The following is a 25,477-nucleotide window of genomic DNA, read 5'->3' on the forward strand; positions in this document are numbered from 1 at the left end:
ACAGCCTACTACAACAAAGTAAACAGATTCAAGGATCTAGCATTGCTGTAGGTTTCGGGGTTCCGTACTTGAAGCTAGATCAAGGTTTTCCTACTCCTATCGTGGCAGGTCACGCGCATGGTATCTCTCATGAACAGGATGGCTGGCGATGCACCCAGCCGTGTATTGATTCATCTTTCCTTTCACTAAGAGTATACACGATATTACGCCGAATTTGCAGTGTCGATCGTGTTTTCAAGTATATATGAGCCAGCTGGGTGGTTTCAACAGGGTCCATACAGTGAATGCTCCGTGAGTCGGTGTACTCCAGGGCTCCGTAGCCTTCAAGGATACGCTAGCTGGCCAATGAGTGGAGTGACACACTTTTTTGGGCCAACACTCTCCCCCACCAAAACATCGATCAATGACTTGAGGCGAAACCACACAAAGCACCAGTCTCTGCCGCCGAAAGATCGTGTCTGCACCGAGATATACGCTGCCTCGTCCTGCATAGTTCCACTGCAGCAGAGGCGCTCCAACACGTCACACGCGCTCCGCAAGCAGCACTACCAGGGACCAAGCGACCGTATTCCCTTGTTGCCTGTGAACAACACCACGCTTCCTGGGCCGCTGCCCTCCACTACCAATCTACGCATACGATATGTCTGTCCTCCCCGCTGAGGTTCACACGGCGCTGGCGACCCTGCTGCAGGGCCTCCAGTCGCCGGATAACATTCAGCGCACGGCTGCCGAGCAGCAGTTGAATGACGAGTGGGTTGCCCAGAGGCCCGAGGTGCTCTTGATGGGCCTCTCGGAGCAGATCGAGCTGGCGCAGGATACCTCAGTAAGGGTCCCGCTCGGTAGAAACCCTGGGTTCTAGCTTACAGGCTGTGTTAGACACGGACGTTCGCCGCCGTCATCTTCAGGCGACAGTCGTCGAAACCGCGAAAGGCGCCCTCAGGCCAGACCGCCGACCTCTTCTTGACCCTCAACGCCCCCGAGCGCGAAGCCATACGCGCGAAGTTGCTCCATTGCCTCGCCAACGAGACGGACAACTCAGTGCGCACCAAAGTTGGAGATGCTGTTGCCGAACTCGCACGTCAGCACACAGATGAAGGTAGGAGGAAACGGGACACACTACAGGATCATGTCTAAATTCATCTAGGCGTTGCATGGCCGGAGCTTCTGGGCGCGTTGTTCCAGGCAAGCCAGTCCGCAGACCCCGCGCAGCGCGAGAACGCCTTCAGGATATTCTCGACAACCCCGCAGATCATCGAGAAGCAGCATGAGGACGTAGTCTTGACTGCTTTCAAGGGCGGCTTTGCCGACAGCGAGACATCGGTTCGTCTTCCGCATGCACCTGGAAGCCCTCGGCTTACATCTCACAGGTCAAAATCGCATCCGTCGAAGCCTTCGCGTCCTTCTTCCGCTCAATCACCAAGAAGGCCCAGTCCAAATACTATTCTCTCGTCGGAGAGATCCTCAGTATTCTACCCCCGATCAAGGAGTCTGGCGATGCAGAGCTCCTCACAAAGGCCCTCATCTCGCTTATCGACCTTGCCGAAGTTGCGCCCAAGATGTTCAAGCCTCCGTTCAACGACCTCGTTCAGTTCAGCATTTCCGTTATCCAGGACAAGGATCTAGGAGAGACGGCTCGGCAGAACGCGTTGGAACTCATGGCGACCTTCGCGGATAACGCACCTCTGATGTGCAAGAAGGATGCCAACTTCACCAATGACATGGTTACTCAATGTCTGTCTTTGATGACCGACGTTGGAGCTGACGATGACGATGCTGAGGAGTGGAACGTGTCAGAAGACTTGGATGAAGAAAGCGACTCGAACCATGTGGCTGGTGAGCAGTGTATGGATCGCCTGGCAAACAAGCTCGGTGGACAAGCCATTCTGCCCCCAACGTTCAACTGGCTTCCGCGCATGATGACTTCTTCGGCGTGGCGTGACAGGCACGCTGCTCTCATGGCGATATCAGCCATCTCCGAGGGTTGTCGCGAGCTGATGGTTGGCGAGCTTGACAAAGTCCTGGATCTCGTATTGCCTGCGCTCCGAGACCCCCATCCACGAGTGCGATGGGCCGCTTGCAATGCTGTCGGACAGATGTCGACTGACTTTGCCGGTACCATGCAAGAGACGTACCACCAGGTCGTTCTCCCCAACATCATCCCCGTCTTGGAGTCTTCGGAGCCTCGCGTGCAGGCGCATGCTGCTGCTGCTCTAGTCAACTTCTGCGAGGAGGCTGAGAAGAACATACTTGAGCCATACTTGGACCAGCTGCTTAACCACCTGCTCATGCTTCTGCAGAGCCCCAAGCGTTTCGTACAGGAACAGGCCCTGTCTACTATTGCCACCGTTGCGGATTCCGCAGAGGCTGCCTTCTCCAAGTATTACGACACGCTTATGCCTCTTCTCTTCAATGTCCTACAAGAAGAGCAATCCAAAGAATACCGACTTCTCCGCGCCAAGGCCATGGAGTGCGCGACCCTTATCGCTCTCGCTGTCGGCAAGGACCGTATGGGCCAAGACGCACTCAACCTTGTACAGCTGCTCGGACGGATCCAGAACAGCGTTTCCGAGGCCGATGACCCGCAAGCATCCTATCTCCTCCACTGCTGGGGCCGCATGTGCCGTGTTCTAGGACGGGAGTTCGTTCCTTTCCTTGCTGGTGTCATCCCACCACTGACCGAGCTTGCTGGAGCCAAGGCTGATATCCAACTTCTTGACGACGAGGAACAAGTTGCCCAGATCCAAGATGAAGAAGGCTGGGAGTTGGTCCCGCTCAAGGGCAAGGTTATCGGAATCAAGACCAGCATCCTTGACGACAAACACATGGCTATTGAGCTCATTGTCATCTACGCGCAAGTTCTAGAGGACGCTTTCGAGCCCTACGTCAATGACATCATGGAGAAGATCGCGCTCCCAGGCCTAGCTTTCTTCTTCCATGACCCCGTGCGAGTGGCATCAGCCAAGTGTGTTCCAGCGCTGCTGAATGCGTACAAGAAGGCCCACGGTCCGGAATCTACACAACTGAGCGAGCTGTGGGGACGCACCGTCGAGCGTGTCCTCGAAGTGCTCAGCACTGAGCCCGCCATTGATACCCTCGCCGAGATGTACCAATGCTTCTACGAGTGTCTAGAGTGCATTGGCCGCAACTGCCTCACCAACGCACACATGACGACCTTCATTGAGTCCGCTAGAAGCGTGCTTCAAGACTACCACGTACGCGTAAAGGAACGTCTAGAGGAGCAGGCCGAGAATGATGATGGCGAGGAAGCTTCGGAAGATCTGTTGTTTGCCATAGAAGACGACCAGACGCTCCTCTCAGACATGAACAAGGCGTTCCACAGCATTTTCAAGACCATGGGCACAGCGTTCTTGCCTTACTGGGCTGAACTAACCCAATTCTATAGCTTGTCCGCTGCTAACCCAGACCCCACTCAACGCCAGTGGGCGATTTGCATCTACGACGATGTGCTCGAGTTCTGTGGTCCAGAGTCGTGGCAATACAAGGACCAAATCATCCAACCTCTCATCGATGGTATGCAAGATGACGTCCCTGCCAATCGCCAGGCAGCAGTATACGGAATCGGTGTTGCGGCTCACAAGGGTGGAGAGAACTGGTCTGAATTTGTTGCGGCGTCCCTGGAGACGCTCTTCCAGGTTACACAGAGACCAAATGCTCGCGCCGACGACGACATTTTTGCGACAGAGAATGCTTCGGCTGCAATTGCCAAGATCCTACACTACAATGCAAGCAAGGTCGCAAACTGGGACAGTGTTGCCGCTGCCTGGATGGATACGCTTCCCATCACCAACGACGAGGAGGCTACGCCATACGCCTATGCGTTCCTAGCTCAGCTGATTGAACAGTAAGTTGTTCTAGCACCACGCCGTGTATGCATGAGATCCACACTGACATCTTCCAGACAAAACCAAGCTGTGTTCTCTCAACCCGCAAAGGTCTTCAACTACGTTGTGCAAGCCCTGGAGGCCGAAACTCTGCAAGGACAGACCGCGAACCGCGTTGTCGCATCCGTGAAGGCTCTGATCCAGGCGACCAGCACCGATCTTGGCCAGGCTGCCGCGACTTTGACACCAGAGCAGCAGCGTACTGCGCAAGCCTACTTCAGCTAGAGGCTGACTAGGCCGTTCGTAAATGGTCAACTTTATGGACTTGTGGAAGGAAATCCACATGGGACACGATGCATGAGCGGCGTTCGATTCGGAATTGTGACATGACATCAGCACGAAGATACGATGAAAGAGCCTGACGTGAGGGTCCCTGGGCCTTGTCATTGGTAACAAGGCTGGCGAAGTATAGAGAAGCATCTTTATCACGGCGGAGTGCTTGTTTTGGTTAGGACAGGTTAGGTTAGGCGGTTAGGTCAGGTCCGGTCCGGTTTTACACATATTCCCCCCAAGTTTCCCCTTCGTCCCCTCACTCACTTCGATCGTGCCATGGAATGGACTACGCTGGACCAGCTTAGTGTAGAAAAATGAGCCACCATTATTCAAGAACCTTCACTCTGCAAGCGCCACGAGTCGCAATGATATCTTTACCTCAATCCTGAGCATCTCAAAGCGAGATATGAATGTATATGCAGTATCGCCTTTGTAGCATCATGGAACGAAAAAGCCTCAAATTGCTTATGTATTCGAAGCATCAACGCCGGCCGATCCATGTACGGCCTGGATTCGCTATGCTAGAAGGGGATATAAACACCAAAAGCGCCTCGAAGATATACAGCACCGCCTCAAACGACAACAAACGGTTCGTCTACGCGCCCTCACTACCAAACTCCTTTGTCCACTCGGCGCTGCGGTCCAAATCCTCTCTACTCACAGTCGGTCTTGAAGCCTTGATCGCCTTGACGAAGTCCTTGACCTTTAGAGGTGGCTCGAGCAGCTGATCGCCGTCTAAGTCTGTCCATGACTTCTCCTCTGCTTGTGGATCACCAGGTGAGCACGGCGTCCACTTTGTTTGGCCGTCTACCTCGACGGGCTTGTAGTGTGTTGCTGTCTGAATAAGTCGCACGGGCTGCATGAGCGCGTCTTGTACCGCAATCGAAATATCAGACCCAGAGTATCCCTCACTAAGCTCGGCTAGCTTCTTGTAGTCGGCCTGGCTCAGCTCGCAAGGTGTGTTGCCAACCGCAAGCTCGAACATCCTCATCCTGGAGGGCTGATCTGGCAGACTAATGTGGACTCTCCGCTGGAATCGTCGTCGGATGGCAGAGTCGAGTTGCCATGGGATGTTCGTCGCACCAAGAATGAGTACGCCCTTCGAATCTTTACCGACACCGTCCATCTGCACTAGCAGTTCTGTCTTGATACGTCGTGATGCTTCCGACTCGCCCTCACCTCGAGGTCCGCAGAGCGCGTCGATCTCGTCGATGAAGATAATCGAGGGTTTGTTTTCGCGAGCCATGCCGAAGAGCTGTTTTACGAGTCTAACATCATGTCAGTTGCCGCGTCGCGCCGAAGTGGACTGTTTCACCTACCGTTCTGACTCGCCCATCCACTTGCTGACCAAATCGGAACTGGAGACACTGAAGAATGTGCTGTTCGCCTCGGTAGCGACCGCCTTTGCCAGGTAACTCTTACCGGTACCAGGTGGACCGTAGAGAAGGATACCCTTCCATGGTTGTCGCTTTCCGGTAAACAAGTGAGGAAACTTGATGGGTAATATAACGGCCTCCTTCAGTGCTTCTTTTGCCATCTCCAGACCTGCTACGTCTTCCCATCGAATGTTGGGCTTCTCGGATAGAATGGCGCCAGCGAGCGCACCGCGGAGCTTTTTCGAGTCGGCGTCTTGTTCGCCTTCGTCCTCGTCACTGTTAGAAGTTAGTTGCAAACTCTCGGCAGGCGTAGACTTGATATATACCCTCCGCCCTTTCCACTTCCACCTGCTGCTTTGCCGTTTGAGCCCATAGCTGCTGGCTTCTTGCGATTCGAGGCGTCATTTTGGTTCAGGTGTTGTTTGAGCTTCTCGGCGCGCTCCATGTATTCGGCTACCTTGCCGCGGATCATATCCTTGGACTTCTGGTTCTTCTCCCCTACTGAGCGTCAGCATGTTTGCCAATCTACAAAATCCGGCCAACGTACATTTGAGAGCGAGCATGAACAGCTCGACTGCGCATGAAGTTAGCATCCATGTTTACATGGTCTCTATCTTGTGGCACTGACGAGCACTGTAGTACAGCTGATACGCCTTCTCATATTCGCCTGCCGTGTCCGTCTCAATTGCCTTTTTGACCGTCTCGATGGCCCGGCCGAGGAAGTCGGCGTTGCTCATTGTGAAGACCGGAGGTCGGTGGAGGCTTCCGCGAGCGTGATTCTCGGAGCGCGCGTCGGCTGGTGTGTTGATTGATCGATGTATGGGCGGCGGAGGGCGATCTGAGTGGGGCAATCGCGTGCAGGCTGCCTGTGGTTCGCGGGGCCAGGGCGAGTATGTGAGGCAAGGGAAGGATTCGCAGCTTGGATCGACGATGTTTAGGCGAGGGTGCGCTCGAGATTGTTCCGCGTGAATGGGCTTTGCGGTCGTACACGAGAGGTGCCCGTCGCTCCAGGTACGGCCAAGCCCTGGAGGCACCTAGCCCCGCGTTGCTTCTAACCGGATTGAGGGAGTTCAGCATCCCACTCGCGACTTCCGAACGAGATTGCACCAAACTTTGCAGAACGCGTCACTCAGCATCACCAAAGCCATGGCAGACGTGCAAAAGAAGCTGCAGGCGCTGTCTGACAGCTATCAAGGCCTCCAGGCTGGTAAGCCGCGCCCAAAGATGGCCAATCCTTAGCTAATCTCGGAACAGAGCTCGGAACTGCAGTAGAGGCTCGCCAGAAGCTCGAATCGCAACAACAGGAGAACAGTACCGTCAAAAAGGTATGCGGATATTGCGATTGGTCTCGGATCACATACTGAAAGTGGTCATTCCAGGAGTTTGACATCCTCGACGACGATGCAAACATCTATAAACAAATTGGCCCAGTACTGCTGAAGCAGGACAAGACGGAGGCAGTCATGTCGGTCAACGGTCGCCTCGAGTTCATCGACAAACAGATGTGAGTGGGCCAGTTGGCGTGATGGGTCTCGTCTGACTGAATGCAGCAAGGATATCGAGAAACAGATACAGGGTATACAGGACAAGAGTGAGAAGATCAAGGGCGAGGTATGTTTTTCGAACGTGTCTCGTTACGCGGATTGCTAATTCCCAAATCAGATTATCCAAATCCAGTCGGCAGCACAGCAATCACAGCAAGCAGCGGCATCATCATGAAACTTTGAGCACGGCAGATGTAAAACAACAAGATACCCATTTCCACCGAGAAACACTTTCATCTTCGTACACAATTCTTCTACAGTGAGGCTCTCTTCTGCTCCGTGGTGACTGGCGTGCGGCACTATTGTCGGCCACGCTGCCGCCGCCTCTTGCACTCGGTATCTCAAGGAGGATGGCATCCAATACCAGAACGTCTGGATATCTTCGACTCAAAGGTATGCGAAGAGACTTGCCTGTACGTAGCTAGAATTTGGTCTTGCCACCAGGAGCGAGAGCATCCAGCCGCAGCCAGCATCCCAACACTAACACTCTAACTTTACAACACTCCTCAAAGACTATCTTCATCCACCTCATCGCTACTTTCCGACATATCAATCACCCCATTCAAGAGAAAATCAGACAGGTGCCCCGAAGTCGACATTGCCTGAAGATGTCCAGTTTGTAGGTTGTTCAGGCACTGTAGCCTTCTTAGCTTTTTCAGATGCTGGTAATTCGCGGAAACAAAAGCTGCTTATCATTATCGATAGCGACATATCTGTAGCCTACAGGGGGCTGGAGGAACTGAACTCTGTGTATCACTCATTATTTCAAAGGACCTTTTGTTGGCGAGGATTTGCTAGAGCCGTGTAAACTGCAGGTTGAGCATATCGATGTCGACCATGTTGCCTATAGTTAGTCGCGCCTCCACTTCACACAACCAATCGCCACAAGATCATATTCATCACTCACCCTCATTCACATCAGGATGAATCGTTCCTACATTCACCTGTTCACGGAGCGTTGGGTCGCGGTCTCTGCACGTTCGATGGCACTTATCTAACCGTTTAAAGTTAGCGCATGCACCTGCGGGCATCAGATGTCGGATCAGGCAACAGTGGGTCGTCTCAGATGCTCCTGCAATGATAGAACACGACCTGGAGAGGCACAACTCTTGTATCCGTGGACCCGAACGACTAGTGTTAGCAGCGGGCAGTGCATGAACACGTCTCGGGAAGAATTCCTTTTGTTTCTCGGAGCGTTTGACGGCGCGGCTCGCCAATAAGAAGCACGGCACCGCAGAAGCTGTTACAAACGGTGCGCTTCTGGCCGTCTATGCTATCGTGTGGCTAGCACGCTGTCGACGCGTTTGCTCGACTCGAAACGGCCACAGTGCCACAGTCGGTCAACTGGTGGGTGGGCGTGTGGAGGTGTACCATGGGGAGAGGCGAGGGATTCACAGGCAGCTGCAGTCGTGACCGCCCTTGACACAATCGGAGATAGCCATGGACGCCATCCAAACAGAAGGCTTGTAGTCACGTATGCCGCGACTATCTGTAACAGCTGAGGACCAGGCTAGATCTGGCGAGCCGTTGCTTCAGCCTTGCGCAGGGTTCCGTGATTGGGCGCGCTAACCCAACGCCGCGGGCTTTTCGACGGACTCCTGGCAGCGAACACTCCTCTGGCCGTCTTCACACTCGACCTCCTGTCGCTGAGCTTCCCTTCTTTGTACCTTGATATATTACGCTGTCTCTTCTTATTGCCCGGCCTGCCTGTGCATCGCAGCAGACCGCATCCCTGCACAAGTGTCAGCCTCCCGCGAAACTCATCGAGCTCTCCTTTGAGGCACAGGCAAGTTCGCGCTCCCACGAGCGTCCGACGTTATACTGACTTGAGGCAGCTGGGACTGCAGGAGAAGACTCGTGTGCAAGCATCAATACCTTCCTTCGTGCTCCCGCCCAGTCTACACTGTACGTGTGCCAGCATCCGGTCTGCGAGCACTTGGGCCGGCCGTACTGACAAGTTGCCAGAATTTCACCCTCTACACTTCCACCCGCCGTCGATCACTTTCACCGCCGCCATGTCTGCCAGCCACATCGCCGCCAACAGGAACAGCACCCCCGAGGGTTCCAGCTCGCTCCGTCCCCCGCAAGCCCGAACCTCCCTCGGCGCCAACCACCACCTCCGTGCCTCAGCTGATCTAGGTGGCTTCCCCTCCCCGCTTGCCAACCGCGGCATTCGTCCCGCGTCTGAAATCTACTTCGGGCGCAACAACACGCAGTCGGGCAACCCGGATGAGATGGAGCGCGCTGCTCAGCAGTGGCTCGCCGACATCGATCAATATGAGAACACACTCGAAGAGATGGCGACAGCCACTCTTGACCAGGACTTCAAAGACGAGCTGAGCGCTATTGAGCAGTGGTTCCGCGTCCTTAGTGAGGCCGAGAGAACTGCAGCCCTCTACGCTCTCCTCCAGCAGACGACACAGGTGCAGATTCGCTTCTTCATCCAAGTCTTGCAGCAGATGTCCAAGAACGTGCCCATGTCGGGCGTTCTGTCCCCTGCCAACTTTGGAGAGAAAGGTGAGCTTGACAACACTCACAGGCCACTTTCCATGCTGACCAGCGCTAGATCCCATGACGCAGAAACTGAGCGACGCCATGAGCAAGCTCGGCACTGGCGAAAACCGTCATTCCATGGGCCTCGGCCGTCCGCCGCCATCCCCGGGTGCTGGAAAACGCAACTCGGGCTTGGAGACATCCCAGATCAACCGCATGTTCCCGGACGCCGCGGCTGCCATCGCCAAGCAAAAGGCTGAGTTCACCGACGTTGTCGGTGTTGCGCCGGCGTCCAACCGCAATAGCACCGTTGGAGATCGTACCTCTCTAGCAGCTCCCACCATCTCCGCCCCTGAGGACAGCAAGAGAGAGAACAATGCTCCGCCAGCATCACCCTGGAACGAGGGCGCGAACCGTCCCAAGTCTTCCGGCCAGCAGCAGCATCAGCAGCCACCGATGGGCCAATTCACTCAGCCACCTCCATCCGCCGGTCTTCGATCTCCCCGTCTTCCTCTCCAGAACGATAGCAACAATGTCCAGACCACCACCTTGAACGCTCTCGAGGCCAACTCCTCCAACATGCCGCTCCTTTCGCCTTCTTACAACCCGGGTGGAAGCTGGGCTTCACAGCTGAGCACTCCCATGGTCGCCAATTTCCAACAGTCGAACAACCAGGCCGATATGGTTGCGAACGCTACGGCTATGAAACTGGCCGCGTTGTCTACAGTCAACAACCGCATCCAGCTGGACGATGTACGCAAATTCCGCCGCGCCCGATCTTCTGACAACGGACCCATGTCCCCCGGTATGCCTCAGATGGGCAACGGAAACATCCTGATGACGAACGAGCTTGGCCAAGTATTGACACCACAGCAAGCGGCCGCTCTTCAGGCCCAGCAATTGGCTGCCATGCAAGGCCGCCGATCTCGCCCCAGCTCCCCCGGCTTCGCAATGCAGGGTCAGGGCATGGGTGCCATGGGCAACTTCACATCGCCTCAAGCTAACGGGTTCTTGGCTGCTGACTACGGCGGCGGCATGATGAACAACGGTATGGGCGCTCTCAACCTTGCTCAGTTTGGTCTTGCCGGCGGCAGTAATGAAGGCCATGGCTTCCTAGGTGACAACATTGATCGCGGTCGATCTCCCCGAGGCCGTCGCGGCAGCTCCAAGCCCCCGGAGGATCCTACCGACCCTGGTCTGCTTTCGGACATTCCCAACTGGCTTCGGAGTCTCCGTCTGCACAAGTACACAGACAACCTGAAGGATCTCAAGTGGCAGGAGCTTATCGAGCTCGATGACGAAGGCTTGGAGAAGCGTGGAGTCAATGCTCTTGGTGCACGCAGGAAGATGCTCAAGGTATGCAACGCTGTTCCCATAACTGTATGAATTCCGATAACTAACATTGTAATGCAGGTCTTTGAACAAGTCAAAGAGGCTCAAGATCACGGCAAGCTGCGTTAAGCTCGCGGCTTCTTTCTTCTGCTTCATCGCCTTCGATTATAGATATACGACCGAAAAGCGACAACCCCAGCTGGTACGGTTTATTGGCCGTCAGGTCTGGAACGCATATGATTACATGTTTTGTGCATTGAGACCAGAGACTTGGATGTTGCTACGTTGGCCTGTCGTATCACGAAGGCTGATTGTGGGTTTATAGTGCGATTATTTCTAGTTTATGGTAGTAGGGTAGAAAGGCTTGCGAATGTACGGGATTAATAGTGACACTATGTGTGTCAGTTGAACTCTTGAATGTGTCGCACCCGAGCGCTTTCTGTTCATGCCTAAACCGTGTTGAGAATTTGTGGTTTTCAACGTAACATCTTAATGAAGAAGGAGCGGCCCCCAATGCTGATGCTCATCCGACTCTTGCCGACTCGGCAGGCGCCCAGCTTGACACGCTGTGTAACCAGTCAGATCAGCCCTACGCGTCGTGCTCGTCTTCCACTCACCGGAATCTATGATTATTTTTGGATGATCTTGACTTCGACCTTCCATGGTTGGCGCGCAAGATCTCCTTTGGTGGTGTCCCCAATTACGGCCCTGATCCCATCGCAACCTACGCTCTTCCTCTCGCTTTCCTTCAACCATGGAGCTATCGTCGGATCCGAAACGAATTGAACGAGTAGTGCTGGCCTGTATCCAGTGCCGCAATAGACACGTAAAGTGTGACTCCACACAACCCGCCTGCAACCGATGCAGGCGTGACGGGAAAGAATGCATCTATCAAAAATCTAGAAGAGGAGGTCTCAGCAAAGCTGCACTTGCGGAGCGACGTCTACGGCTGCGACAAGAACCCAAAAACTTGACCAGCGGAAAACTTCAGTTACCGGCGCCATCCACATCCGACCAGTCTAGCCTGGGATCCTTTGAGAGTGGTTCATCAGGTTCTTCCATACCTTTTCGTGAACGGAACGTTACCCAGCAAAGTCGAATGATTTTCCAAGTCGACAATGAACGACTCATCGATTTGTACTTCGAATATTTCTGGTCTTCATGGCCAGTTGTACTGCCTCTCCACTATCTGCAAGCCAGGCGCCTACACGGGAACCATGGAATGGCCACACTACTATCCGTCTTGGAATGGATCGGATCAATCTACGCCCCTTGGACTCCATCGAAACCCTACCACATGGCAGCATTAGAAGCTGTCACGTCGCCCGACCTGGCGCATACACCATTCAATATTCAAGCGCTGCTGCTATTTGCTCTCGCTGAGTTCCACAGCATTTCCAGAGCCGAGGCTCGTAAGCACCTGGATAAAGCTATCAAAATTGCATTAGAATTGCGTATGAACGAAAGAGACTTTGCTCGAGCGTATGGGGAAGGTAGCGCTGTACTGGAAGAGTGTTGGAGGCGAACGTTTTACGTACTCTATATTGTAGATCAAAACTTCGCCCTTGTCACCAACACACCCTTCTACACACTACTTCTCACATCGAACAACGTTGATTTGCCATGCGATGATGAGTACTTTGAGTCAGGTGTATGTCGAGATAGTGCGCAGATAGAGATAAGAGCTGACATGAGCAGAACATCCCGCCTTTGATGACTTGGGCTGAGTACCAGGCCCGTGAATTCGCAGAAATTGAGATCGTTTACTCTTCAATCGTATATCTTTATGATATCGCAATGATCATCGCTTACAGTAAGTACAGACCACAGGTGGACGTACTCAATGAGAGCCGTTATCTACTTCGTATGGTGTCTAACAGTTCCAGCCATGAAGTCCTTTATCGACACTGCTACATTTAGCGAAACGATGACCGAGAACTGCGACATGAAACTGGCGATTTGGTCGGCGATGCTGCCAGCTTGTAAGAAGGACCCGCTTCGACCCGATGGCCAAGTAGATGAGGTGATGTATGCCACACCGTCAGCCGGACGAAAACATGATCGCTAATCATACGTGCAACAGGTACATGGCACATATGTGTGCTGCGATGTAATTCGTTCCTCCATGCACTGCTACTGTCGTGCTAACAAGGACAGAGTAATCTCAACACTGCATAGGCCCTTCTCGTCACTACCTCACCTTCCTGAAGAGATGACCACGCAGTCTTTTCTGCCTCCTTCTCCCTTTACGCTGACACCAAAAACTGGGCGAAACACACATACCGCACGTGTGCTCAAGGCGACCGAAATGCATACCAAACTCCTCGCAACACCATGCGCTCTCGAAAAGCACAATGTTTTTATCATGTGCCTAACCGCGCAACTCGCGGCAGCACAAGTGTCTGTATGTACCTATCTATTGGATGGGCACGCGCTGTCGATAGCGCGGGATCGTGTGCGTCTCAGCATCGGCTTTCTGAACACAATGGGAACTATATGGCCACTCGGAATGAAAATGGCGAAGGAGGTTCGTGCGATTGCACGGTCAAATCTTGCCGGTACCTGCGTCCAGCATACCGTGAGCGTGGATATGGAACCTGCAGTGGCTGAGATCGACTTTCCGCGCGACGACTTGGGGTGGCCTGTTGATCCCTCAGCGCAGATCGACATATACTCTGGCATCGTACTGCCTATCGATTGGGATACGACGCCCTTTAGTTATCCGTCGCTGACATCGTCTGAGTTGGTATGAGGGCGTCTGTCTGCTTGAGAATGGCAATCCCCACTCAAATGGTATCAATTAGTGATTAGCTCATCTTGTGGAACGCGTTCAGGATCAGCGCTGATCTGCACAACAAAGTGTGATGTGATGCAATCGCGTCTCCAAGTCCTGTTGGAGCAATTGTTTGGTCAGACAGGACTAATCGCATTGCCTAAGCGATGCATGACAGCGGACTAACGCGACGAACATGTCAAACCACACCGGATGCCTGTCCCCACCACTTCTCTCAAAAGGGCACGCGAGCACCCCCATCCTTTGTCTGATATCTCCCCCAACCTTGGAACATTGGCGGACAATAGGCCACAGCGACGCGTGTGGTTCGTTATCAGTTGCCCAGCAGTCGTATCTGTGTTACCGGCAGGGTAGCCGTCAACGTCATACCACAAACCGTTAGCTCCGTGCTCCATTGGCTCCAGCCCCCCGCCATGGATCTGCCCGCGGGCGACATGTTCAGAGTGGGCCCCCTTGCAGACTCGTCCGATGTCGAAGCCGTAGGCCGTCGACGAATTTAAAGCATGAGCATTTCCCTTCCGTGGCAAAGTCGTGGAGATTCTACGTGATGACGGATCAGAATTTCGGCCGGATGCATTAAGAACGCGACGCTCGCTGCCTTTTTCTTCACCATCCCTTCCTCACGCAATTGCCGCCATCTTGCGTTTTTGACGCGACAACCGTTTTTCCTGACGTGGAGTCATCGATCATCATCGTTGCTTAATTCTCCGAGCCACTATTAGGCGAGGACGCCTGACGACACCATGAGCGACATCGAGAAACAGTACGACCCGGCTGTGCCTGATGCTGCGAAAGAGAGCGATGAGATTGGCAGGCAGCTAGAGGGCATCGATCCCGTTTTGGAAGCGAAAATCGTGCGCAAGCTGGATCTTTTCGTCATTCCGGTGGTTATGCTGCTGTACTTGCTCAGTTTTCTGGACAGGTGAGTTTGGATCTTTCTGATTAGTGCGTCGTCTATCCAGACTGGATGCGATTGGGAGTCTGCAGCAGCTTGTACGAGAAATTTGCTTACGCGATTGCAGAGTCAACATCGGTAACGCCCGTCTATATGGTCTACAAGAAGATCTAAATATGGGAGATTCTCAATTCCAGACAGCCGTCTCTATTCTGTTCGTCACGTATATCCTGTCCGAGGTACCATCGAATCTGGTGCTGAAGAAACTTACGCCCTCGCGATGGATAGCCTTTATCACTGTCGCATGGGGTATCATCGCGACCTTGACCGGTATCGTGCAGAGCTACGGCGGTTTAATTGCATGTCGTCTTCTTCTTGGCGCCGTGGAAGGAGGGTTGTTCCCCGGAATGGCCATTTACTTGACATTCTTCTACACCAAGCGCGAACTTGCTCTACGCATCGGATACCTCTTCGTCTCTGCTGCCCTAGCTGGAGCCTGCGGCGGACTACTTGCGTACGCTATTGGACATATGGATGGTACGGCTGGCCTGCGCGGATGGCGCTGGATCATGATCATCGAAGGTATTCCTACCTTCATCCTGGGTATCGCGACCTGGTTCATCCTGCCGGACACCCCGGAAACTGCCTACTTCTTCACCGCTGAAGAGAAGGCTTTTGCCGCCGCTCGCCTCAAGCGCCAGACAGGGTACACCAAGAAAGCAGCGGAGTTTCACTGGGAGGACGTAAGGAAGTGCGTCAAGGACTGGAAGGTCTGGGTATTCTGCTTTGCGCAATTCGGAAGCGATACCATGCTTTACGGCTACTCGACTTTTCTGCCGACGATTATCAGGTCGATCAACACTACCGCCAGCAGCGCGATGGTGCAGGTCCTTACGATTCCGTGTTACGCACTAGGTGCAATTACCTACTTGGTTGTAGCGCGCTTCTCCGATAAACAGCAAAAGCGCGGGCTTTACAGTATATTGCTCGGTGTGGTGAGTATCGTCGGATACGCCATGTTGATCAGCGATGCCAGCTCTGGCGTTCATTACGCTGGCTGCTTCCTTGTCGCAATGGGCTTGTATGTCTGTGTGGGTCTGCCATTGGCTTGGCTGCCTACAAACTTGCCACGATATGGAAAGAGGACCACTGCGACAGGGTTGCAGTTGAGTATCGGTAACTGTGCAGGTATCATGAGTGCTTTTGTAAGTTTATTCGCAATCTCTAGGCTCCATGTGGGAACTATGCTAACGGATCGCTAGATCTATCCCACGGCTGATCGCCCCCGCTTCGTCAAGGGCCACGGTATCACTATGGCTATGGTTGCCTTTGCTTGTATCTGCTACGCTGTTATGTGGTTCCATCTTGGGCGCATCAACTCGAGACGTGAGAAGGGTGAGGAAGAGCATCTCATCGAAGGGATGAGTGGTGAGGATGTTGCGGAGATGGGCGATGACAGCCCGAGATTCAGATACACTATTTGAGAGAACACATGAGATTCATGTTATGAGTACAGATTTGATCTTGTCGATGACAAAGGGCTTGTACTACTGGAGTCTATACGTCGAAACGGGTTGTTGATCAAGCAAACCTCACGCCAAGCAGTACTGTAGAGACTCTTGTTGCAAGATCATGTACACATTGGACTGCCTTACTGTGGACGTAGATATTGGGTGTACCCAAGATGAGTAACTTCTTGTCAACCTAACAGCCTTATGTATATATGTGATTGTGCCAAACTTTGTTCCCTGTCCTACTGGTGATCTCCACGTTATAGGCTCTGACAACAGTGTCGGCACTGTTGTATTCTTGCGGGCCTAGTCAACCTCCTTAATACTGTAAGCCTCTGGGGTCTTATGCCACGGGGCTTTACTAATCTCGCCTGGCTTCCTTCGATGCTTGACTAGAGCGCCTATCAAGTCGTTCGCGAAATCTTCACACGTATCTTTGACGAGAGACTCGAGCTCCCAACCTTTGTGAGCATCCCAGATCCAGAAATCTACCAACAATTTGCGTAGAGGACAGTGCGGGAGTGTGCGCTTGTATGCAATGCGAATCGAATCGTTGGTAGGATATAACCGCGACTTCAGTACACACTTTATCAGCGCTTGGATTACTGCGTCTTGAAACGTTGCATCCATGAGCTTCTCGCCAAGCAGGTATGACCTGATCAATAGTGACAGTGCTGCGGCCCGGTCTTCATCCAAGTCTGAATCCAAATCCGAGTTTGAGGGAGATTCCGAGGGGGATGTCTAAACAAGGCGATCGGGGGAAGAAGGTGGGAGGCCGGGAATGGGAGAGACATCGGACAGTATAGAGCAGCCGGAATCCTCTTCATCGACAAGAACGGCCACCATTCCACTGTACAGCCATTGTACGTACAATCGGACAATTTTGGGATCCTCGTCGGAGAGATCAATAGGGCGAGGAGTCGAAACGGTCCACTCTGGCTTCGTTGCGTTTTTGAAAAACAACGAGGTCTTACAAAGCACACTCTTATGAACGTGGAAGATACGGCGCTCGTATACCTCCGCCTTGGAGTCGTTACCAGTATCGCTGTCGCTATTCTTTTCGCTGCCAATACTGCTCTCTCCATCAATTGCGCCATTCTTGTCGACCATCGTACCAGAATCCTTGTCATTACTCTGGACAGAGATTGCAGACTTTTTCCCGGGATCTTGGACTGTTGATCCATTCTCACCGCTCACGCCTCCATTTGATCTCGCCTTATGCGGCTGCTCGTATTCTTTCTTATCGCAGTTTGCGTCTGCCACATTCGGTTCGACTGGGTCATCGCCGCCGCCGACCTTGACCATGAGTATCTCGCTGTCTATACTATGGTGCGTTAGTACCTCTCCGAGAAGCATGTGCATGTAGAACCTACTCGAGGAGATCGCGAGAATCAGCAACGCCTTGAGGTAGAAGCTTTCTACGCTTCGCTGGTCGATCGGTTTGGGGCGCCATGGTTGACGGGTCTAGCCTTTGGCAGTCGATCGACAGCGTAAGAAGTGCGAGATGATGTTTGGTTTTGCTGCAGGCAACGATTTGAGGTGAGAGCGCGCTCTCGCTAATCCGATTGCGCCGTTAGCGCTGCACGTTTGTACGCAGTGAAGGGACCGTGGTGCGATTGCTCCCAGGGCGGGCGATTTCGACCCCATGAAGACTGGGATATCCTTGGCGCAACTAGTGCCAGCGTGTTGAGTGTAGCTTACATTGAGTACTATTGAGCGTTCTTATCCTTTTGCTGCAACAAGTTATGCGGAATTAACACGTAGGCAATGGTGCGTAAGAGGCTGACGTGTAGTAGTCCTTCCTTGTCTTTGTTCGCTAAAGTTTACATAGTTTATGCAGGGGCTCCCACTCTTTTCTTATCATCGGGAATCTCGCAGAAGTATCTCGTCTGGGTTTGTGGGCAAGCCCATTGATTCATGTGTTTGCATTTGCAGCTCGATCCAGGCTTTTGTCGTTTCACCGCCAACGTAGCTACCAGATCATTGGTAAACTCTTCACCAGCCTCCTCTACGATATTATCAAAGCTCCAAGTCTTGTCTGCTAGGGATGCCAAAATATCCAAGAGGAGCTTTCGGATCGGAGAGTTCTCCATAGTGCCTTTGTACACGTCCCTAATCTTGTTCCAAGTCGGAAAACTATGCGCGTTACTTATGCAGTCCATGAAAACTCTGATCACAGCGTTCTGGAAGGTTGGATCCAGCATCCTGCCCCCAAAGAGATACTGATCCAACAAGTCGTGGGTCGCCATGTACGAATTGTTTGGAATCTTTTCATCAGGCTCTGGGCACCAATGTATTGCGATCCTGCCACTGTATAGCCACTGTAGGTACTGTTGGAATATACCATAGTTTTCTGTGGTAAGATCGATAGGCTTTCGAGTTTGGCCCCGCCATATCTGCTTCGTAGCAGTCTGGAAGAAAGCGGACGTTTGGCATAAAACACTCGTATGTACAAGTGACACACGCTCATTGTTCCGGTTCCCTGTGCCGCTTTGAACGTTGATTTGGCCCGGTATGCTGTTCAATTTATCAAGTTTGGGGGTAGGATTGAAGTAGTCCTCGATTCTTTTCTGTCGCGGATCGACCTTTGCCTCGGTCGGCCCCAGCTCGCCTGGCTCATCGTAGTTGAAATTCTTGATGCCGAGCCTGACCTTGATGATGTTGCTACTCAAGCTACGTTTGATTTGTCAGAATTCCATGAGCTCAAGGTTAATGGGCCTCGTACTCGGGTAGCTTGCTTATAGTGTGCGCACTCTTCGGGACCACAGGGCGCTTTTCCGGAGGTGCCATCTCACTGAATGGATATAGATCGGGCTTATCGAAGACGTGGTATTAAACGAGGGTCGTACACTACACTTATGATCGAGTGTAGTGCGGATGTCGCCGTGTTGCGCTCAAACCGTTTCCCAGGGGCTAAAAGGGTCGGGAGCTTGGATGGAATGTTGCAGGAGGCGTTTCAAGCGCTAACCCAACCTGGCTAACTGTCTGACGCGTCCGCGACGCGCCCGCGCACATCCTGAACGTAAACTCTCAGCCTCTTTTCCTTCCTTTGGCTGCTTTACGAAACTCTGATCATTATGCGCACATATCTACTGAGGAAGTCGGCTCCAGACATCTTCGGCTTGGAAGTGGGCAACCGACCAAATGACATGGGTACCTTCGAACATCGTAGCCACAATCACAACCAGAAACTCACTTCAAAGTGAACGATTCCACAATTCCACATCGAACAAGAGATAGTCTGCATATTCTCATATCGGCCTCCGGAGGTCAGCTTGGGCTTGAATAGACGCGATTGAACCAGGAAGCATCAAATTTGACATCCGCGAAGCTAAGCTTGAAGACATTGGAAAGCGAAACAATTTCGTAGCCCAGACGGAGCTTACGCGACAAATACCGATGTGATAGCTACCAAGCATACCATCTACCCTTTGTCTTGGCATCTCTCACGGGGAAATGGGTAACTTCCTCGTGTTTCGGCAAAACTGCAACGGTATTCCGCCTCTACGCAGCACCCTTCTGAAACCACTTCAATCCAGCCACTTCCCAATATGCCTCCACGAAGGCCTGGGGATTATCGCGTACATACTCATTGCAAGTAGCAACACCGGTCTTTTTGGCACAAGACTTATCCCACTCGGCGCCAGCCCATTCGCCGCAAAAGGCGGTGTTAAAGATTATCTGAAGATCTTTGAAGCGCTCAGAGAAGTCGCAGCCAGCACCACCGAAGTGCGCCATAGGAGTGCCCCAGGTTGATGGATCAGGAGCCGTGGTGTTCGAAGAGAAGTTATCCGTGAAGCCCGGGGAGTCGCGGGGGAAGAACCAAACTGAGATGCTGGTGGCGGCCCATTCAATGGCATAGACACCACCCTGCGCTTTGTTGAAATCGGTACCATAAGATGCGAGAGGCGCGGCACCAGTATTGTCGGAACTACCGCTACCGCCGCCACTTTGGATACCAGGCGTGGTGTCCGGAGCGTGGATAGAGCATCCGACGTTCTTCTCTTGGCCAGGAGCGGCGACGTCGCAGTCGTCGGTACTCAGAAGACCAGTAAATGGCGCATTGTTATCACCACCTACAGCACCAAATCCTCCTCCAGCCGCAGTCGAGTTATCAACAACACAGCCCTTGGTTGTGTGTAAAGTAACAGAGTTGCTTTCGTAGTCGTTAACACCCTCGAGGATATCGACTTCCCCGCCGTTCGGCCATTGCACTGAAGACGATAAAAGCCAAAAGGCTGGCCAAGTACCGCATTCCGACGAAGGCATATGACGAATATCTGCGATAAGTAGTCCATGATTCCAGCTTTTCTTGCTCTCAAGGCGAACAGAAGCGCGGCCAGTGGGGTCCTTGGTCGTATAGTCCACACCCATGAACACGGACTTTGTGTCCTCAAGGTAGCCTATTAGGCCCTGTTTGGTCGCATCTTCCTGATTCTGATAATTGACAAAGCCCTTGGTTGGGTCGGTTTCGTTGAAGAAGTCAAAGGCGGAGAAGAAGTTCTTGTAACTAAGATCGTCTGTTAGAGTGTACTGCCTGCTGTCATTAGCATGATCTCCGTGCGCGTCTCCTAGGATGGCGAGAGTCGCCAGGGTCGTAGTAAACGATAATTTCGTGCGCATATTTGTACCTGTGTTTGTTCGGCAAAGGTTTGTGGTAACGATGAAAAGTTTGTGAGAGAGGAAATGATTTTGTTCTATAGGTCAATTGTATTGACCACAACACAGTGATGCGACATTGTGAGAGGGTTGGCGTAATCCAGGAAGGACTGGTTATACCAAGTCGGAAGGTGGAAGGCGCGCCAGCACAATGCCATGCTGTTGCTGTTGAGTTCACGGCTGCACAATAACCTAGCGCTCATCTAAACTCTTGATGCGTCTTTATTGCGCTGTAAACTAACAATAGCACGGTGTTGCGAAAGTGAATGTGCCACGTGAACGACGGTTGGCGGTAAGAGAATTGCATTTCGTTGGGTTTACCATCTTCACTCTGACACCACTCAAATACAGAGAGAATCATTAGCAATACCATCGTCATCCTCTAAGTGTCACAAAAGATAAGAGATGGAAGTCATAGAAGAAGTGGAAACGGAGTAGGCCGGCCATCGATTTAGTTCATTTTGTGTGTGATATCCCAACAATATATAGCGAGACTAGTCTCTCCCGGATTTCATCATTTGCTCGCTTTCTCGTTTCGGGAGTCCTGCTTGAGCGGGTGTGATGTGAGCTTTAGAAGTCGTGAATGCGTCTGCTCTGCGCTGTCGCAGTAGTAATGGAGGAAGTGGATGGAATGTATTGAGCCACGGCATCGCAGTAAAGATCACCAACAACCAATCTTGATGGCACACTCAACGACGCTCCTGTGTAATGTACTTGTCGAACAGGTTTGGCATGTTTTCGGCAATCGTGGTGTTGTCACCATATGCGAGTCTATGGGAAGATGCAGTTAGTGTATCATATCCAGGGTCATGTCCGGTGTCTAGAAATTCTCCTACATGATCTTCACGGTTTCGTCCTCAACATCCGTAAGCATGTATGTTGTGCCATCCTTCAGCGTCAAAAGGTCAGGCTTCCAGATGCAGTCTTCGCTGTTGAAAACAGTGTCTTCCGACCTCTTCTTATTGGCAAAACTGTATCCAGCACCCGTGTACTTCAGGTTGTTTACGGCTGCGCCATGGCACACCGTGCTTGCGCCATTCGAGTTCCAGGCGTGAACTAACGTTTTGCAGTATCCATCTTTGTGAGTTCGAGTTTCCAGATTCCAGTTTGTAGGAATAGCGTTGAACGACCAAGCCCAGGATGTACCGCCAAGGCCATAGCACTTGTTGGGGTTGGCGTTCACATACGTGTGGGTAACCCCTTTGCAGTGTGACTCGCCGTGCGATTTGATATCGACAGCTGACACTGCAGCAGCGAGGGCCAGGATGGTGTTGAAGTGTTGCATATTGAGAAAGCGAGGAGAGCAATTATATCGTAGGGTTTGATGGAGCTGAGGTTCATGAACGACTGATCGATGGTGCGAAGAGGGTGCTCACAGCTCACACGTTTATACTTGTTTTCTCCATGCCTAGATATACGTGAGATGGTGCATATGCGTGCTCTGTCACCCGGCGTGGCCGATGTAGGATTCGGAGCTCTACATGGCGGTCGATAGAAAGCGGTTTGGCTTCATGCAGTGCAAGCATGGTAATTTACAACACGATATTGAAGCGAGAGGATGTCGTTCCTTCGTGTCTGGACTACGGCGCACACGGAAGGTAAGCGAAGCAAAGGTAGTTCGCTTAGAGCCTGAATTCTTAAACTTTCGCGGAAGCTGCTCATTAGGCACGGTTCGCGCCAGGACCACATATAGGCCCACTGTTATGGGGTCCAACTGCTATACTTCGCACCAGCGCTTGCTAATGCTACTCAAGGGAGTGACAAAGCTTTCCTTGACTTCGTGTACCCACTGCTGGATAAGATTACAAATCTAAGTAATGTTGACCGTAAAATATGGCCGGGGCGTCAAGGGCGTGGGCAACCAGCGTAGTCAGTCTCCTCGCCATGATGTACATCGATCCAGTACGACCAACGAGAAGCCCTTCGACTCAAAGTGGACAGACCAGACCATGGAGAAGGACAGCGACCTATGGGTTGAGACCGTCGCATGTATTCGGCGGACGCACGAGTTATCTAGCATATATGGCCGGGATGACGGCAAAACGCAGGGAAAGCGGATCCGTACCACCTCACCGGAAATCAGGCCCGCCGGTTGAGAAGATCAAAGGACTCGTAGGTAAGCGCAGCGAAGAAGATTGGTTGTAAGAGTTTGATACAGACGAAGGAGCGGCGCAGAGCGGCTAGATGACGCCGGAGCAGGGGTATAACACGGCCACGTATTACAGTCGATGGCGTTGTGGAACCATATGTTGGGAGGCAGCAACTACAGGAGCGCTTTCATCGAAGATCTTGTCGTATTGAGGATTAGCACGGACAGCGATTGCTTGAACCCGTGATTATCCTTGCTAGAAGGGTAAGTGTCTTTACTTCAGCATCGACGGTCATGGCACGAATGCGTGACAGTTCCGGGAATTAATATAATGGCGAAAGCCATGTCTTTGACCGGTGACTTATGTCTCGACTAACTACGATGAATTAGTGAGCTATATCTTAATGTACCCAAGGATCACTAACGAGTCCCCCTCGCCCGCCGTCAGGTCATACTGCCAAACTCTCCCCTCCATCCTTCTTGCTTTTCGGTACGATCTTCAGACTGAAATCCACGTGTGGTACTCCTTGATGTATGCTACTGGTGCTCACGATGTCAATATCGCCGCAGACGTACTTCTCCACGTTGTATTCTGTAAGCCCACCACTCACTTCAACGAGGAACTGCTTCCTATCGCCAGTACCCCGTCCCCACTTATCCTTCAAGTCTTTAGCAGCAACCTGGACACCTTCTGGGGTGAAGTTGTCTAACATGACGATGTCAGCGCCAGCGGCAATCGCCTCGTCAGCTTCATCAAACGATTGGCATTCAACTTCGACTTTGATTGCGAAGCCACCAGCTGCTTTGGCCGCTCTTACAGCATTGGTGATGCTCCCTGCGGCAACGATGTGGTTGTCTTTCAGCATTGTCATTGCACTAAGATCAACTCGATGCGCGTCCACGCCCCCCACCAGCATGCCGTACTTCTCTACAAGTCGAAAACCTGGTGTAGTCTTCCTGGTACCAGCAAGAATGTTTGGGTAACCAGCTCCCCGTAAAAGAGTAAGTAGGCGATTTGACTTGGTCGCGATGCCGGAGCAGCGGGCGAGGGTGTTGAGAGCCACGCGCTCGCCGAGAAGGAGGTGACGGACTGGGCCGCGCACAGTAGCGCAGTGGGTGATGGGTTGGAATGAAGCACCTTCTTTGACGTGCCACTCCACGCTAGTAGTTGTCAATATTGAGCTTGATCATGTAATCTGGTGAGATGGACGCACGTGCAACCTAGTTGTCGGAACACTTCATCGAAGAACGGGACGCCTGCTACTATGCCCTGTCAATGTTAGTCGGCACTTACAGTAGTCGAAAACACTCACTTCACTCTTTCCGAGCAGCTTCGCTTCCGAAAGCTCCTCGCCCACTACGAAACCACCATAATCGAAACTTGGTGTGTCCTCTTCAAGCCATTCCGAGACTAATCGCTTGTATGTTTGTGGTAGGAGGTGGGCTACAGCGCCATGAGCAGGGGCACCTTCGACTTTGGCCATGTTGGTTATCAAGTAAGACGCGTCGTGATTTGAGTGGAATGTGATCTGGGGTGTGAAGTCTCGAAGTCAAGCGTTTGTGGAGGTGGCGTGGTGAGTTGATCGGAATCTCCGTCGGAACTTATCGATTATAGCCGGCAACACCCGCGCATCGGAACGCGGCTGGGAAACCAACCTTTGGAGCTTGCGAGGCTTCCTACACAACCCGCAGGTCGTCTACGCTTATGTAGCTTACGACACGTCTGAAGACATGGAGCAGATATGCCATATGTTCACATGCTCCCCCGACCGTGTTCATTCAACCGCGTCTTCGGGTCAGCTGTTCTGAACGCGTCCAACAGCTTCCTCTCCGCCCCGTTCTCTTCGCATCGACACCACTCATCAGACTTCGCCGAAGACTATGTCACGCATAGCGCCCTCGTCGCACATATCTCGCATACAGGAATCGCTCCAGCACCTCGCGCAGAGGCCGATCTCAAGTCCACGCCTCGGGTGCCGACAACCCATCGCCAGTTAGTGGCCGCGATCTCGTCGAGCCCTCGAACAACGGATAGTCACAAGTCGAAATATTGGTCGCAGCACTTATGATGATAAGGTGCGTTATTGCGCGAGCTCTATGTCCATCGTCGACAAGGCTAGCACCAGAAGAGGGGTGCTGTCTATGGAGCCTTCGCCGGGCACGAGTAATGCCGCGTGCAATCTATCAGGCGATAGGTCTAGACATTCTTCTCACAGCCTGGTGTTGGGATTCTCCAGATATCTTCCAAGGGAGCGGTAGGTGGCGTAAATTTGACTGGCAGGTACAGTGATGTCTGCCATATAGGGTGCTGTGATGCTTGGAATGAGCTGAAGAGACCATGGAGAACTGCACGCTGGGCTTATGTGACTACAATTTGGACAATAGGCTACTTCCATGAACGTACAAGCGCTTCACCAGGTCATCACGTTTGCATGCATCGGACGCAACGCGAGATTTGAGTACGTCGTATTTCAGCGATGCTACGACTTCCATAATAAACCTGTGAGCGTAGATCACCGCATAGAGGGCTACCTCATCGTATGCGTATCTAGTCTGATTCCAATCCAGAACCCGACATATGTGTTTTCTTGCTCTCTGGCTTGTTCATG

The 25,477-nt window shown here is 52.5% G+C and overlaps 9 protein-coding genes across 9 annotated transcripts; 4 read left to right on the forward strand and 5 right to left on the reverse strand.

Moving 5' to 3' along the window:
- Nucleotides 1-640: 640 nt before the first annotated feature.
- On the forward strand, nucleotides 641-4,127 carry J4E84_001062 (uncharacterized protein; the record flags this gene model as incomplete). Its single annotated transcript, XM_049383696.1, has 5 exons — nucleotides 641-823; nucleotides 877-1,096; nucleotides 1,145-1,320; nucleotides 1,368-3,862; nucleotides 3,920-4,127. The coding sequence occupies 5 exons, from the start codon at nucleotides 641-643 to the stop codon at nucleotides 4,125-4,127; spliced, it is 3,282 nt and encodes a 1,093-aa protein (XP_049249214.1).
- Nucleotides 4,128-4,770: 643 nt separating this feature from the next.
- VPS4 (Vacuolar protein sorting-associated protein 4) lies at nucleotides 4,771-6,288 on the reverse strand (the record flags this gene model as incomplete). The annotated part of the gene is made up of 5 exons (XM_049383697.1): nucleotides 4,771-5,443; nucleotides 5,495-5,827; nucleotides 5,878-6,049; nucleotides 6,099-6,125; nucleotides 6,180-6,288. 5 exons carry the CDS (start codon nucleotides 6,286-6,288, stop codon nucleotides 4,771-4,773), a joined length of 1,314 nt encoding a protein of 437 aa, XP_049249215.1.
- A 409-nt stretch (nucleotides 6,289-6,697) lies between these two features.
- Nucleotides 6,698-7,270, forward strand: J4E84_001064 (uncharacterized protein; the record flags this gene model as incomplete). Its single annotated transcript, XM_049383698.1, has 5 exons — nucleotides 6,698-6,758; nucleotides 6,806-6,876; nucleotides 6,931-7,055; nucleotides 7,102-7,162; nucleotides 7,214-7,270. The coding sequence occupies 5 exons, from the start codon at nucleotides 6,698-6,700 to the stop codon at nucleotides 7,268-7,270; spliced, it is 375 nt and encodes a 124-aa protein (XP_049249216.1).
- Nucleotides 7,271-9,110: 1,840 nt separating this feature from the next.
- On the forward strand, nucleotides 9,111-11,049 carry VTS1 (Flap-structured DNA-binding and RNA-binding protein; the record flags this gene model as incomplete). The annotated part of the gene is made up of 3 exons (XM_049383699.1): nucleotides 9,111-9,612; nucleotides 9,662-10,944; nucleotides 11,002-11,049. The coding sequence occupies 3 exons, from the start codon at nucleotides 9,111-9,113 to the stop codon at nucleotides 11,047-11,049; spliced, it is 1,833 nt and encodes a 610-aa protein (XP_049249217.1).
- A 3,408-nt stretch (nucleotides 11,050-14,457) lies between these two features.
- On the forward strand, nucleotides 14,458-16,093 carry J4E84_001066 (uncharacterized protein; the record flags this gene model as incomplete). The annotated part of the gene is made up of 3 exons (XM_049383700.1): nucleotides 14,458-14,636; nucleotides 14,737-15,814; nucleotides 15,872-16,093. 3 exons carry the CDS (start codon nucleotides 14,458-14,460, stop codon nucleotides 16,091-16,093), a joined length of 1,479 nt encoding a protein of 492 aa, XP_049249218.1.
- A 333-nt stretch (nucleotides 16,094-16,426) lies between these two features.
- On the reverse strand, nucleotides 16,427-17,573 carry J4E84_001067 (uncharacterized protein; the record flags this gene model as incomplete). The annotated part of the gene is made up of 3 exons (XM_049383701.1): nucleotides 16,427-16,775; nucleotides 16,992-17,444; nucleotides 17,494-17,573. The coding sequence occupies 3 exons, from the start codon at nucleotides 17,571-17,573 to the stop codon at nucleotides 16,427-16,429; spliced, it is 882 nt and encodes a 293-aa protein (XP_049249219.1).
- Nucleotides 17,574-17,952: 379 nt separating this feature from the next.
- J4E84_001068 (uncharacterized protein) lies at nucleotides 17,953-18,910 on the reverse strand (the record flags this gene model as incomplete). The annotated part of the gene is made up of 2 exons (XM_049383702.1): nucleotides 17,953-18,793; nucleotides 18,846-18,910. The coding sequence occupies 2 exons, from the start codon at nucleotides 18,908-18,910 to the stop codon at nucleotides 17,953-17,955; spliced, it is 906 nt and encodes a 301-aa protein (XP_049249220.1).
- A 714-nt stretch (nucleotides 18,911-19,624) lies between these two features.
- Nucleotides 19,625-20,743, reverse strand: J4E84_001069 (uncharacterized protein; the record flags this gene model as incomplete). The annotated part of the gene is made up of 1 exon (XM_049383703.1): nucleotides 19,625-20,743. The coding sequence occupies one exon, from the start codon at nucleotides 20,741-20,743 to the stop codon at nucleotides 19,625-19,627; it is 1,119 nt and encodes a 372-aa protein (XP_049249221.1).
- Nucleotides 20,744-23,317: 2,574 nt separating this feature from the next.
- Nucleotides 23,318-24,352, reverse strand: J4E84_001070 (uncharacterized protein; the record flags this gene model as incomplete). Its single annotated transcript, XM_049383704.1, has 3 exons — nucleotides 23,318-24,029; nucleotides 24,083-24,138; nucleotides 24,182-24,352. 3 exons carry the CDS (start codon nucleotides 24,350-24,352, stop codon nucleotides 23,318-23,320), a joined length of 939 nt encoding a protein of 312 aa, XP_049249222.1.
- Between the last annotated feature and the right edge of the window lie 1,125 nt (nucleotides 24,353-25,477).

This window comes from Alternaria hordeiaustralica (assembly GCF_023758085.1).
Source record: "Alternaria hordeiaustralica strain BMP 2776 chromosome Unknown scaffold_1, whole genome shotgun sequence".
Taxonomy (NCBI): Eukaryota; Fungi; Ascomycota; class Dothideomycetes; order Pleosporales; family Pleosporaceae; genus Alternaria; species Alternaria hordeiaustralica.